At 39.0% G+C, this 15,403-nt stretch overlaps 1 protein-coding gene across 2 annotated transcripts in view; it reads left to right on the top strand.

Annotated features, from left to right (window-relative positions):
* The window catches only part of HEPH (hephaestin), a 105,386-nt gene extending 94,532 nt beyond the window's left edge, over nt 1-10,854 (top strand). Inside the window, exons 18-21 of one of the 2 annotated variants that reach the window (XM_007991929.3) lie at nt 2,101-2,240; nt 3,672-3,834; nt 7,217-7,261; nt 9,917-10,854. In XM_007991929.3, the coding sequence (XP_007990120.1) occupies nt 2,101-2,240; nt 3,672-3,834; nt 7,217-7,261; nt 9,917-10,146 (578 nt within the window). In that variant the 3' untranslated portion in view covers nt 10,147-10,854. Of the gene's footprint in view, nt 1-2,100; nt 2,241-3,671; nt 3,835-7,216; nt 7,262-9,913 lie in introns of both variants that reach the window. The other variant, XM_007991928.3, reaches the window with a different exon arrangement.
* Nucleotides 10,855-15,403: the final 4,549 nt, after the last annotated feature.

The following is a 15,403-nucleotide window of genomic DNA, read 5'->3' as shown; positions in this document are numbered from 1 at the left end:
AGTTATCTCAATGGATTCCAATACAGCCAGATGAAAGCTTGTATTTTAGTCTCTTTTTAAAATAGTTTCAATTTATAGATGGAAGAATTGAAGAAGACAGCCTCAGTGAGAAGCATACTGGATTTATGTCAGATACAGGGAAGAACTTTTTGGTACTTGAATGGATTTTGGAGAGAAATTGTGCATCAAAGCCTTCCTTTGCTCGAGAGATCTGTGTAGCTTTTCAAAAACAAGAGAAAAAGGGGAAAGCATAAGTGCAGTAGAATGAAGTGATCTCTCACTATTCCTTCTAGCCCAAGATTTCTTTGATCTGAGGATGTCTACCTTTGATAGTGATTCTAATGGAACTAAAAAGTAGTATATTATTATCCCACAGATTTTAGCTATTGTTCCTTGATGGAGTGATGAATGATTCACATTACAACAGATGATTCACACACTTCACAGGGCAGACATTTTAACACCTGTCAAATCAAAGAAATGACCCAGGACAAAAAGGGAAAGAGGGCACAGTTACATCCTGTTAATGCAGGGGTTTGGCTAATGCTTACTTTCTTCTGTTTGTTTATGTGTCTATCCACACTCTTCAGGTATAAATATACCTACCTTTCCACCTAGCAGGTATTTGTTGTGCAGTTTCTGAGTGCTAGCACTGGAGATATTTGCATCTGAGGGGTAAATAAATAATATCCCTCTCTTCCTTTTCAGGTTCCTGAACCAACTGAGAAAGACAGATGCTTAAGATCAAATGTGAACCTTATTACTAAGAAGGCTAATGGAAAAACTGATTTCAGTTCTACAACTAAATAGGCTTACTAACACTTCTCTGGCAACAGATAGACATTTCCACCTTGTCATTGACATAGGTGGACAGCAATACTCTCCTCTTTGGCAGAGGGAGAATCATACCCACAGTGAAATAACGAATCAGCTATTGCCCATTTCTGTGGCCCGACTGATGAGTGAGAGAAAAGATCAATAAGAGGATGAGTTGATCATGTTTAGTTTCCTCTCTGAAATCCACAGTTTGGTAGACACAGAGACGGATTATAAATGATTGCTTCCTCTCTTGAGGAATAAAGTGGAAATTATCTTCCCTCTGTAAGAACATGAGAAGTGGGGGAAAATTGTCCAGGGAAAAGTCTTGGAAGTGTGAATTTTTGTAACAATAAGTACTTTGATGACCTTGGAGCATAAGATGTGGCCTGGGAAGAGACCCATACATTAATATCATTATTAATCCCAGGCATTAATATCACTTATCTATGCATTAATGTTATTGATTCCATGAATGTGGCAGGTCTTTTTTTTTTAACATTTACTGTTGACTCAGCTGTCTACTGGGTGTTCTGAAAAAATACAAGGAAGCCATAGTAATGCAGTGTATACATACATCCTTTTTTGCATATTAGGAACCTATAGTCTAATTAGAGATGTAAGCTTTCACACATGAAAAGACAGGTAAATGTAGAAGACAATTTCTTATGAGTTCCAATGAGTCATGAGACAGTACTGGAGGAGTTAACAGGTGGAAGGGCATGCAGGGAATGAGAGGTATGGAGAGGAACTAGGAGATCAGGAAAGTCTTCCTGGGGGAGTGAAGACTTGACTAGGCTTTAAAAATTTTATAAAAGAAGGCAGGATTTCTAGTAGGGAATCTTAGAAACACAAGGACAAAAAGAACATGCATGGACCATTTGAGGGATGGTGAAGAAATCACCCTAATTAGAATAAGCGTGTTGGGTAGTGGTAGTTAAGTCTGGGAAGGTGGTTTGAAGTTATATTTTGAAGGATCTTGTTGGGTGAAGTAAGGATCCATGGACTTGCTCTTTGGAGCAGGAGAGAGTAATTAAAATATTTGAAGCAGCAGAATTATGTCATCACATTCAGTTATTTAGAGAGATAATTTTGATAATATCAATGTAAGAAAATACCTTGAAAAGGGACAGGTGGAATAAAGATGAGACAAATTAGGAGCCCATTGCTATCTTCGAGAAAAAAGATTAGGACCAGGTCAGTGGCAATGGGAAGTCAAAAGGAGAGATGTAAGAAGCTGCTTCTTCTTCTTCTTCTTCTTCTTCTTTTTTTTTTTTTTGACAGCAATCAATGGGAAACTCTATGCCAACCTTAGGGGTCTTACCATGTACCAAGGAGAACGAGTGGCCTGGTACATGCTGGGCATGGGCCAAGATGTGGACCTGCATACCATCCACTTTCATGCAGAGAGCTTCCTCTATCGGGTGAGCTGGAAAGTGGGCTGAGTCCCTCAAGGATGATTAGAACAGTGGTTTATCAGCAATTGAGAAAAAGTGTAATAGCGTGGAACAAGGTAACAATTAGTTAAAAGAGCAGAGGTCTAGTACATGGAGCACTGAGCTGGAAATTTTAGTCTGGCTGTATATCCCAGGGTCAATAACTTCCTGCTAGGCCCTAGCTTTCTCTTCTGATGAGGAAGAGAAAAAATGGTCCATTTATTGGTAAGGAGACTGAAGGAATCAATATCAAGACTCAATGTCAAGGAATCAATGTCAAGGAATCAATGTCAAGGACTTGAGACTCAATGAGCAGTGATTTTTAAGAACAAGGAATTTCAGAGTGGCATCTCAGAATTGCTGAAAGTCCTTAATCTATTAAAAGAAGAGCTTCAACTTAGAGGGCACATGGAACAATATGTAGAATTTGAAAACACTTTAGTCTTAGGTAAAGGAGGAAGAGTTGGGGGCACTGACATAGACTTTGAGATTTAGAAGTGCTGAAAAAGACAATGGCAAAGATAACTTTATTTGAATCAATTTCTTTTTTTTTTTTTTTTTTTTTTTTTTTTGAGACGGAGTCTCACTCTGTCGCCCAGGCTGGAGTGTAGTGGCCGGATCTCGGCTCACTGTAAGCTCCGCCTCCCGGGTTTATGCCATTCTCCTGCCTCAGCCTCCCGAGTAGCTGGGACTACAGGCGCCCGCCACCTCGCCTTGCTAATATTTTTTTTTTTTTGTATTTTTTAGTAGAGACGGAGTTTCACCGTGTTAGCCAGGATGGTCTCGATCTCCTGACCTCGTGATCCGCCCATCTCGGCCTCCCAAAGTGCTGGGATTACAGGCTTGACCCACCACGCCCGGCCTATTTGAATCAATTTCTAAAGGAAATATATGCCTCATTCATAAGGGTCAAAGCTTACACCAAATTCCTCATATTTTAGCCTGCTGAATCTTATAAAGATACTTGTTTTGAACTCTCTAAAGTAACCTAGAAATTATCTTACTTTGGGACACTTTAAGAGAAAGTCACCTCTGTTGATTTAGTTTCTGTGGGTGGGTTCATTGGAGATACGAATAAAGTGGATTTTTTTTTTTTTTTTTTTTTTTTTTTGAGATGGAGTCTCACTCTGTTGTCCAGGCTGGAGTGCAGGCGCCTGCCACCACGCCAGGCTAATTTTTTTTTTTTTTTTTTTTTTTTTTTTTTTTTTTTTTTTTTTTGTATTTTTTAGTAGAGACGAGATTTCACTGCGTTAGCCAGGATGGTTTCGATAAAGTGGACTTTTAAAGCCATTCACTGGTCTAGGAATCTTGGAGTCTCAGCTCCCTAATGTGGACATCACAAATTTTTAGTTCCTGAAAGCTCTAAGATGATCTTTATATCCTTCATTTCCTCTTCCTCATTCCCAATCTCTCTTGCAGAATGGTGAGAACTACCGGGCAGATGTGGTGGATCTGTTCCCAGGGACTTTTGAGGTGGTAGAGATGGTGGCCAGCAACCCTGGGACATGGTTGATGCACTGCCATGTGACTGACCATGTCCATGCTGGCATGGAGACCCTCTTCACTGTTTTTTCTCGAACAGGTAAGTCCTAACTTCCCCAAAACGGTCATCTTTTAACACTTTAGCCTATAGGAACCAGATAATACAAAAAGCCTCTTGATTGTCTCCTTCTGATCCCAGAATAAGCATGTCTTAAGACAGAGCATAGACTCCCTCTAGATATTGCCCCAACCAATATTTCTAATTCTCCATTCCACCTGTCCCTCCATTGCCCCAACTGATATTTCTAATCCCCTGACACCTGTCCCTCTCCTAATTACTTCAAAACCTGTTGAGCTTGCATGGGTTGACCCAGCCTGAAACTGGTTTGGCTCTATGCATTGAAGTCTAGTGCAGGTCTGCTTCTTTTCAAATAAATATAACTTATATACAAATGTATTACTTGACTGCATTAGAGTAACTGATTATTTCAAGGAATATTGCTAATTAGTCTTTCTAAAAAGAGAATAAAAATAAGTCTAACTGTCACCCATTAAATTGATATTTTTTTGTGCGGTTGTGAAAGGCAATTCTTTCCTTCTCTTTTCTTTTCTTTTTTTTTTTTTCTTAGAGTCAGGGTATTGATCTGTCACCCATGCTGGAATACAGTGGTGCAATCATGGCTCATTGGAGCCTCAGACTCTTAGGCTCAAGCGATCCTCCCATATCAGCCTCCCAAGTAGCTGGGACTGCAGGAATGTGCCACCACACATGGCTAATTTTTATACGTTTTGTAGAGAAGAGGGTCTACCTATGTTACGCAGGCTGGTTCCAAACTCTTGGTCTCCTTCTGAAGCAGCAATCCTCCTGCCTTGATCTCCTAAAGTGCTGGGATTGCAGGCATAAGCCACTGCACCTGGCCTAGCTTTTATCTTTAGGCACAGGGTTTTGCCTAGGCTGGTTTCAAATTTCTGGGCTCAAACCATCCTTCCACATCAGCCTCCCAAGTCACTGGGATTACAGGAATGAGCCCCCATATCTAGCAAGACAGTTCTTTTTGGTTTTTGAATATCTTCATCTAAGGCTAGAAAGAGCTATTGACCTTCAATTACAGCTTATCTCAGAGTTACTACCAAGGGTGGAAAAAACTTTTTCTTTATATTTTATATGGAGAGGGAGCAGCTGGGGCAATTTCATTACCAGCCACTCTTTGTTCTTCACCAAAAAATGTAGATGGGTAGGCTGTGTTGGCTTTTGCGTCTTTGGGTAATTAAAGGGTCAAATATCTTACTTCTTAAGGTTCCTGACCTGAGTCCAGCTGCCAACACTATTTGCCTTCCAAGAAGCCCTATAGAGCGTTTTGGGGTCCACAGAAATCAAGACTTTTTTTTTTTTCTATGCTTTTAAAGAATATATAGACACTATTTAAACAAAAATGGTATTCTGGGGTTGTCAGTCACTGGCATGCTATCAACAGGAATAGTGAATGGGAAAATGTCTTTGAATATTCAAATAAACTTAGCAAATGAGGGTAGAGAATACAAATCTTCTGTTTACCCTCAGGGAGGGAGATGAATGATTGTACATTATGACTTCCTATATCATTTAAAAGATTTATTCTCTGTCAACTAATACTCCTAGAATGCAGCTTCCACTTAACTACTCAGGAGCTATTCCCTAGCACCCAGATTTACAGAAACGTCTTTGTTTTGTTGTAAGTACATAGAACAAAAGTCAAGTGATCAATTGATACATCATCAGGGAGATATAGATCCAAGACAATAGGTTTTTTCTATATGTAGTAATGGGTTATCCCAAATATGAGCCATCCAATATATGAGACCATTTCAATACATATTGCCAGGGTACTTCCATGAGGAAGTATAGCTCATATCTCTCTGTGACAATGAGCCAGCCCATAAATATTTTCTATTTGCCTTTTTGTTTTTTTTAAAACCCACTATGGCCTAATTTCATGTTGTTTCAACTCCATATGCGTTCACAGGTCAACAGGAAGGAAGAGTTGAAAAGATAGAGGGAAAAGACTAATTCTTGAAACAAGGTTTCTGATAAGGCAGCAGGGAATGAGAATCAGAGCTAACATGAAAGATTAGTGCAAGAGTGGAGGAAAGTAATCCTTCTACTGTAAGAAGAAAGAAGACAGAAAATATAAGGATCAATGTGTAGGTTTGACCAGGGGGTTTGACAAACTGACAGAGAATTTCAGCCTATGGTCTTTCTCTTCTTTCTGATGGAGCAAATAGAGTCATCTGCTGAGAATGAAGGGCGGGTGATAGGGTACAGGGTTTGAGAAAAGTGGACAAAAGTTTGAAATAGCCACTCTGGTGAATGGGAGATAAATTATCGCCAGGCAGCATTGATGGTTTAGTTGAAACTGGACACGAAGAATATTAATCTTTACAATTGTGTGATTTTCTCTGGCAGCATTCAGCATACCAGACAAAATACAGGGAAATTACAGTTACTGGAGTTTGGGTAGATTATTGCAACACTCTTGGTAGATTAGGAGTTGAAGTGATAGATAGACCTTGGAGTCTCACTTGGTCAGGAAGGGAAGAAAAGATAGGATGAAGCTATTAGGTTGAGGAAAAAAATTGAAGGGTTTGAAAGCTAGAGGTCTCATGGCAGGGGAGGATAACAAGTTTTTGAAATACAGTGTATGAGAGCACTGAAAGGATGGGAGGTTGTTGTTAGATTTTAGATTTCTGAGATGTAACAATTCTTGACAAAAAGGTTAATGTGATCATTTGAGTGGTGGGTAGAATTGGAGTAGACATCAAAGTTATTGGAGTTAAAAGGTCCAGAAACTGTGAGGCTTGAGTATTTGATGGGTCAGCACCCATGGTTGAAATTGAGGGAGAGGAAGACTGAGCCAGCTACTAAAGACTTCCATAAATGAAGAGAACTGCTAGCTAACAATAATAAGAAATGATTGTAGTTCTAGTCAAATAATATGAGCCTCAAAAGAGATATATCTTTACAAAAGGAGGAGAAACAATTATCTCAAAGAAGCATTGAGGGGATGTAAATGAAGTATGGTCCTCAGAGAAGAACTCAGCTTTATTAAATCAAGGAGAGGAAGAAGTGTTCTGAGAAGATGTTGAATGTGTAGGGAAGTATGTTTGACAAGGAGCAGGGATTTCCTGAAGGAAGTGTGGCAAATGGTGGGAAAAAGAGCAATAATGGGGATAGAGGAAGTGCCAAGAAATATGTAAATAATAGCAGAGGGGTGATTTACATTTTGGACTCCAAGCCTGTTATCTTGCCCATATTTCATGTCACTGTTCAAAATCAAATCAACATGCTAATATTGACTTTGACTATAAAGTAGTAAATTCTACCTTTATTTTGCTTACTTTATCACAGGGAAATTTCTGCAACCAATGTTGACCTTTCATAGGGGCCTATGAATTGGTAGGAAGAACAACAAGGCTAACCTCTTGTCTTTTTTCCCCCCAACCAGAGCACTTAAGCACTATCACCACCATCACCAAAGAGGCTGAAAAAGGTACGTAAAATGATGCACAGACTGGGTAGTTATACGTAGTGTGTCTGTGTATAGGGTTGGGTGAGGTACATTTAGGGAACGGGACTTATGTGACTGAAAGTTAGAATACATCAGCAGAAAGTATCCTGAGATGTCCGCAAGACTTCAGAAGCCAAAGAATGAAGGTTTAACTTCCCTCAGCAGGTTAATTCTCTCTGGCTTTCACCCCAAACCTCCTGAGTTGGGGAAAACAGCCTCCTTCCCGTTTAAAGGCTGCTATTTTAGCTTTTCATCTAACATGTGACAGGAGAAGAAAATTCTAGATGCTAGTCAAAAACCAAATACTGCATGTTCTCACTTATAAATGGGAGTTAAGCTATGAGTATGCAAAGGTATACAGAATGGCATAATGGACATTGGAGACTCAGAAGCAAGGAGAGTAGTAGTGCAGTGAGGAATAAAAAACTACCTATTAGGTACAATGTACACTACTTGGGTAATGGGTGCCCTAAAATCTCAGACTTTACCACTATACGATTCATCCATGTAACCAAAAACCACTTGTACTTGTACTCCTAAAGCTGTTGAATATATATATATATATATGTAAAATCTAGGTCCTGCTGGGTTGGACATGGAAAAGTTGTAGCACGAATATGAATTCCCCCCAGGGACAGTGTGAAACTAGGTGAAATGCCACATGTTCTTCAACAGCTGTTTTTATTCTTGCCTCTTTCCCTTTCATCTATGGAATACCAAGGAGTTAAACTTTTGGAACCAGCCATTTCTGACATTGAATACTATAGAGATTATTTTTCTGCACAGCCCTGGTCCTAATAGTGTGTTATTCTCCACCTCATTTGTCTCTGGACTAGGAAAGATCCAGAAAGTTATGAGAGCTAAAAGGAACATTAGAGATAATTAGTAGTTTAGTCTGACGTTTTACAGCTGTTTTGGAGAAGTCTTAATGATCTAAATATCACATGGACTGTTAACCAGGGGACCAGGATATGTCCTGGGGGGGTTGGGGAGAGGTAAGGTGTGATTGTGTGGGTGGACCTTAAGGCCATATCTCTTTCAACCTGAGCAACTCAATTATTTTATATATATTTAAATATTTTACATATATATTTGCATTCATACATACTTTGTGTGTATATTTGTATATATACATACTTATTTTGTGTACATATATATATTACTCATAAGCTATCATTTGTTTAAAAGTTTTCACAATGGGGAAAAAAGCCTTTGAAACTGTTGTTCTAATAAAACCCAATAATTTTCTACATGAGAAGCTGAGAAATTGAAAGTGATTTATTCAGTGTCACAAAAGGAGTATTTGGTAGAATGTAAACTCAGAACCAGGAAGTTTTGAGCTTCTATTTGAACTCATTATATTCTGTCTTCTCTCAGTTGTGTTATAACATTAATTCATCCAGTTATACAATCATCAAAGAAGTGTCAGGTACCAGGGATATCAAAACAAGTAAGACATAGTCACTATTTTTCAGCATCTAAAAATGGAATGAGGCAGAGAAATAATAGTTGCAATGCTGGATGCTGTGTGCTGTATAAAAAGGGCAAACAATAACAACAGTTAACATTTATTGGGCACTTCCTGTCTGCTAGGTGCTATACTAGATATTTTATAAGTATTAATTCACTTAAATTTTACAATATGCCTCTGTATTAGGTATGGTTATTATTCTAATTTTATAAAAGAGAGAACTGAGGTTTAGATGGGAAGTGAGGGATTGGGTCACTTGGTCCAAGGTCACACAATAAGTATATTATGGGAGTGCAAGGTACAGGTGCTTGGAAAACATAAAGGAAAGAACAATTAATTTTCTAATGAAGTCAAATAAAACATTGCAGAGACATGTAACATTTAAGGTAGGGCTAGAAAGATAAGAAGGAGTAAAGTGTGTTCAGACAAAAGGATTACCATAAGCAAAGTCTTAGAAGCCTGAAAGGGGATCACTGTTTATGAGGAGGAAAGAATGAGTTACTATGGCTGAAAAGTAGTAGATAGGACTAGAAGGATAGATTAGAGCCTGATAGTGAGAGTTGGAATGTCTGATTTAAAAGTCTGAGCTTTTCTCTGTAGGCTAATTGGGAATCATCAAAAATTTGTATGCCAAGAACTAACAATCAGTATTTCACTTGGAAAGGTCTATGTGACATCAGTGTTAATATGACCCAAAGAGGTAAGACTGGACAGCCTAGTAGCAGGTTCTTGTCATAGTTTAATGGTCAAAATTGCTATTGATAAGGAGGATGATTGAGTCAAACTTCTTTCTGAAGTTTCCCTTATTGCTTCCAATTCTACCCTCTGAAACCATACAGAACAAGTAAAATTCATCCTTTTTTATATCACAGTCCTTTAGATATTTGAGAAAATGTATCAAGGGCCTTCCCAATCTGAGTCTTAGCTCTTTCCATGGGTGGACTGGGGCCTCAGTGATTCTCAAGGACCCTTATAGCTGTAACATCATGTTTCCTTGATTCTTTAACCTCTAAATCCATTTTCATCAGCTGGTTTTGTGAAGGATAAGGACAGGTCTCCTGTCCTATTTGGATTGACTTGTTTTGTCAGGTGATGACTACAGAAAGTTACCTTTTAGAGTACTCTCCATCTCAGGATGCCCAATTTTTCTTTCTCCATTTCAGCAGTGATCCCCAGAGACATTGAAGAAGGCAATGTGAAGATGCTGGGCATGCAGATCCCCATAAAGAATGTTGAGATACTGGCCTCTGTTTTGGTTGCCATTGGTGTCACCCTCCTGCTTGTTGCTCTGGCTCTTGGTGGTATGGTTTGGTACCAACATCGACAGAGAAAGCTACGACGCAATAGGAGGTCCATCCTGGATGACAGCTTCAAGCTTCTGTCTTTCAAGCAGTAACATCTGGAGCCTGGGGATATTCTCAGGAAGCACATCTGTAATGCACTCCCAGCAGGCCATGGACTAATCACTAACCCCAGTGTCAAAGGGGCATGGGTTGGGGGGGGGGAATTAAGCTTATCTGGATATTTCTTTCTTTATTTATTTTCCATGGAAATAATAGGATTTTACTTTTTCTTTAGTTTCTTTGCTCTACTTGGGCACCTGGGGCTAAGGGAATACCTTAGTATCTTACATCACAAATTTCAACAGCTACATTATATTGCCTTCTGACACTTGGAAGGTCTTGAAATTTCTAGAACTGTATCCTTCTCACAAAGTGGATACCAAGAGAAAAACTCATTGATTGGGTTTCTACTTCTTTCAAGGACTCAGGAAAGTTCACTTTGAACTGAGGCCAAGTGAGCTGTTAAGATAACCCACATTTAAACTAAAGGCTAAGAATTTAGGCTTGATGGGAAATTGAAGGTAGTCTGAGGACTGGGAATCCAAACTGAATTTTGATTCCCCTTGGCAGTGAACTACTTTGGAGAAGTGGTGAATGGGTTGTTGCTGCTGTGAGCACATACAACCTCTGGAGCCAGAAGCTCCTCAAGAAAGGTAGTCCTCCAGGTTCCTGAACAGTGGCACTGAAAGGAATGTTGAGTCACCTCTTCAAGTTTTAGACAGCCAACCCTATCCATTAAAGTACTTGTTAGAACCCTGAAAGACTGAATTTGGTGATTTTTGATGGTGTCTGTGACTTCTGTCTCTGTGATTGAAACAGAAAACACTTAGGGGGTGAGTGAGTATAGTATGCATTTGTCTAGCCTTTGTAGAACCTACAAATTTTTGTTTTAGAAATGAGGAAACTGTTCCAGAGGAAGCATCAAAGAGTGTTGGGTACCACCCTAGAAAAGGAGCTATCGCATAAATGACAAAAATTTTCTGCATGCCAAGAAAATTTGTCAGAGGGAAATAGAAGTCTGAGACGAGACTCAAACTTGTTCAGTGGGACAGCAGAAGTAGTACCATATCTTGTGGGGCCTTTTTGGTAGTGGTGGTGTGAAAGGTCTAGTTGCAACTTTGGGGGCTTCCTTATAGGATGGAGTCATTCTTTCTGGTATTTTACAGCAATATTCCTTTGTTACATGCAAATTTGAGCCTCTGTAAAATATTTGTTAGAGAGCACAGATAAGTGATAAATTTTAAATTGGGTAAGATGGCCCACCCCACTGCAGTATCCATAATACTGTACCACATGGCAAGTGGAGAATAGAAGAGATATCAAGGAGAGTAAAGATGATAATTCAATTATGCACTGTTTTACACTTTAAAAAGCATTTTAATTCCTGATTGCACTGAGATTACCTCAAGCAAGACATTTTACATTTGAGTAATGTTATACACTTAATACATTTGAATGAACAAAACTTATGGACATTAAGTAACTTCATCCAAGACCCCTCAGCTGGAAGTTGAACAGGGATTCAAATATTCATTTATTTGAGTCCAAATACCTATTTCATCCTCCTATATCATGAAAGTACCCACTAATCTCCATCCACCTTACCCATATTGATTCCAGCTTTTCTGTCTGTCCAGCAATCTGTCTGCCTAGATAGCAACCTCTTGCAGATAAAATGTAGAAACCCACAGAGCTGGTGTTCAGTTAAAATATAATATTAAAGTTTGGAGGGGAAAACACAATCCAGAGGGTGTTATTCCTCTTATTTTTCCATGGTCAGTGGGTTCCTGGAGAGCTTTACTGAAAATCTCAGAAATGCAATGTGAGTGGAAGGGGGTTTAGATGGCTAGTTATCCAAGGGTTAGTATTTAAGCCATTGCAGAATCAATGCATTTAACAGCAGCAGAACTCTTTTGGCCTGCAGTTAACATGGATGTTAATGAAGACCAAGTACATGCTAGGAATTCCAGTCAATTAATGGTTATATTTTACATGCAACTGGGAGGTTCTTAGCTTGGTCTCAGTTGTAAATCTAAGAGACTAGGAGTGGTAGATGAGATGGAATGCATTTCTTCTTATTTTGTAATCTTACTCCAGGCAAGGAATAGAAACTCAGAGCCCATGTATTTAAGAAAGAAATGTATTTCTCTTGTAAGTTTGCTCCAAGTAGGGATGCAAGTAGCTATTTTTGATAGTCATGCGACATTGCCATTTATTCAGTTGCTCAAGCTGAAATTTCTTTTTTTTTTTTTATTATTATACTTTAAGTTCTAGGGTACATGTGCATAACGTGCAGGTTTGTTACATATGTATACTTGTGCCATGGTGGTGTGCTGCACCCATCAACTCATCAGCACCCATCAACTCGTCATTTACATCAGGTATAACTCCCAATGCAATTCCTCCCCCCTCCCCCCTCCCCGTGATAGGCCCCGGTGTGTGATGTTCCCCTTCCGAGTCCAAGTGATGTCATTGTTCAGTTCCCACCTATGGGTGAGAAATGAGGTGTTTGGTTTTCTGTTCTTGTGATAGTTTGCTGAGAATGATGGTCTCCAGCTGCATCCATGTCTCTACAAAGGACACAAACTCATCCTTTTTTATGGCTGCATAGTATTCCATGGTGTATATGTGCCACATTTTCTTAATCCAGTCTGTCTCTGATGGACATTTGGGTTGATTCCAAGTCTTTGCTATTGTGAATAGTGCTGCAATAAACATACGTGTGCATGTGTCTTTATAGCAGCATGATTTATAATCCTTTGGGTATATACCCAGTAATGGGATGGCTGGGTCATATGGTACTTCTAGTTCTAGATCCTTGAGGAATCGCCATACTGTTTTCCATAATGGTTGAACTAGTTTACAATCCCACCAACAATGTAAAAGTGTTCCTATTTCTCCACATCCTCTCCAGCACCTATTGTTTCCTGACTTTTTAATGATTGCCATACTAACTGGTGTGAGATGGTATCTCATTGTGGTTTTGATTTGCATTTCTCTGATGGCCAGTGATGATGAGCATTTTTTCATGTGTCTGCTGGCTGTATGAATGTCCTCTTTTGAGAAATGTCTATTCATATCCTTTGCCCACTTTTTTATGGGGTTGTTTGGGTTTTTTTTGTAAATTTGTTTGAGTTCTTTGTAGGTTCTGAATATTAGCTCTTTGTCAGATGAGTAGATTGCAAAAATTTTCTCCCTTTCTGTAGGTTGCCTATTCACTCTGATGGTAGTTTCTTTTGCTGTGCAGAAGCTCTTTAGTTTAATTAGATCCCATTTGTTATGGGATCTAATTAAACAAATTAGATGTTTAACAAATGGCTTTTGTTGCCATTGCTTTTGGTGTTTTAGACATGAAGTCCTTGCACATGCCTATGTCCTGAATGGTATTACCTAGGTTTTCTTCTAGGGTTTTTATGTTATTAGGTCTAACATTTAAGTCTCTAATCCATCTTGAATTAATTTTCATATAAGGAATAAGAAGGGATCCAGTTTCAGCTTTTTACTTCTGGCTAGCAAATTATCCCAGCACCATTTATTAAATAGAGAATCCTTTCCCCATTTCTTGTTTTTTCTCATGTTTATCAAAGATCAGATGGCTGTAGGTGTGTGGTATTATTTCTGAGGACTCTGTTCTGTTCCAGTGGTCTCTATCTCTGTTTTGGTACCAGTACCATGCTGTTTTGGTTACTGTAGCCTTGTAGTATAGTTTGAAGTCAGGTAGCGTGATGCCTCCAGCTTTGCTCTTTTGACTTAGGATTGTCTTGGAGATGCGGGCTCCTTTTTGGTTCCATATGAACTGTAAAGCAGTTTTTTCCAATTCTGTGAAGAAACTCATTGGTAGCTTGATGGGAACGGCATTGAATCTATAAATGACCTTGGGCAATATGGCCATTTTCACAATATTGATTCTTCCTATCCATGAGCATGGTAGGTTCTTCCATTTGTTTATGTCCTCTTTTACTTCACCGAGCAGTGGTTTGTAGTTCTCCTTGAAGAGGTCCTTTACATCCCTTGTAAGTTGGATTCCTAGGTATTTTATTCTCTTTGAAGCAATTGTGAATGGAAGTTCATTCATGATTTGGCTCTCTGTTTGTCTGTTACTGATGTATAAGAATGCTTGTGATTTTTGCACATTAATTTTGTATCCTGAGACTTTGCTGAAGTTTCTTATCAGCTTAAGGAGATTTTGGGCTGAGACAATGGGGTTTTCTAAATATACAATCATGTCATCTGCAAAGAGGGACAATTTGACTTCTTCTTTTCTTAACTGAATCCCCTTGATTTCTTTCTCTTGCCTGATTGCCCTAGCCAGAACTTCCAACACTGTGTTGAATAGGAGTGGTGAGAGAGGGCATCCCTGTCTTGTGCCAGTTTTCAAAGGGAATTTTTCCAGTTTTTGCCCATTCAGTATGATATTGGCTGTGGGTTTGTCATAAATAGCTCTTATTATTTTGAGATACGTTCCATCAATACCGAATTTATTGAGAGTTTTTAGCATGAAGTTCTGTTGAATTTTGTCTAAGGCCTTTTTTGCATCTATTGAGATAATCATGTGGTTTTTGTCTTTGGTTCTGTTTATATGCTGGATTATGTTTATTGATTTGCGAATGTTGAACCAGCCTTTCATCCCAGGGATGAAGCCCACTTGATCATGGTGGATAAGCTCTTTGATGTGCTGCTGGATACGGTTTGCCAGTATTTTATTAGGGATTTTTGCATCGATGTTCATCAGGGATATTGGTCTAAAATTCTCTTTTTTGTGTGTGTCTCTGCCAGGCTTTGGTATCAGGATGATGTTGGCCTCATAAAATGAGTTAGGGAGGATTCCCTCTTTTTCTATTGATTGGAATAGTTTCAGAAGGAATGGTACCAGCTCTTCCTGGTACCTCTGGTAGAATTCAGCTGTGAATCCATGTGTTTCTGGACTTTTTTTGGTTGGTAGGCTATTAATTAATTCTTTTTTCTTTAGGTTTCTCTTCTCGCTTCATTTCATTCATTTGATCCTCAATCGCTGATACTCTTTCTTCCAGTTGATCGAGTCGGTTACTGAAGCTTGTGCATTTGTCATTTATTTCTCGTGTCATGGTTTTCATCTCTGTCAGTTTGTTTATGGCCTTCTCTGCATTAATTATTCTGGTTATCAATTCTTCCACTCTTTTTTCAAGATTTTTAGTTTCTTTGCGCTGGGTACGTAATTCCTCCTTTAGCTCTGAGAAGTTTGAGGGACTGAAGCCTTCTTCTCTCATCTCGTCAAAGTCATTCTCCGTCCAGCTTTGATCCGTTGCTGGCGATGAGCTGCGTTCCTTTGGA

This window comes from Chlorocebus sabaeus, chromosome X, assembly GCF_047675955.1.
Source record: "Chlorocebus sabaeus isolate Y175 chromosome X, mChlSab1.0.hap1, whole genome shotgun sequence".
In the NCBI taxonomy this organism is placed as follows: domain Eukaryota; kingdom Metazoa; phylum Chordata; class Mammalia; order Primates; family Cercopithecidae; genus Chlorocebus; species Chlorocebus sabaeus.
This window is presented reverse-complemented; position numbering and strand designations above follow the sequence as displayed.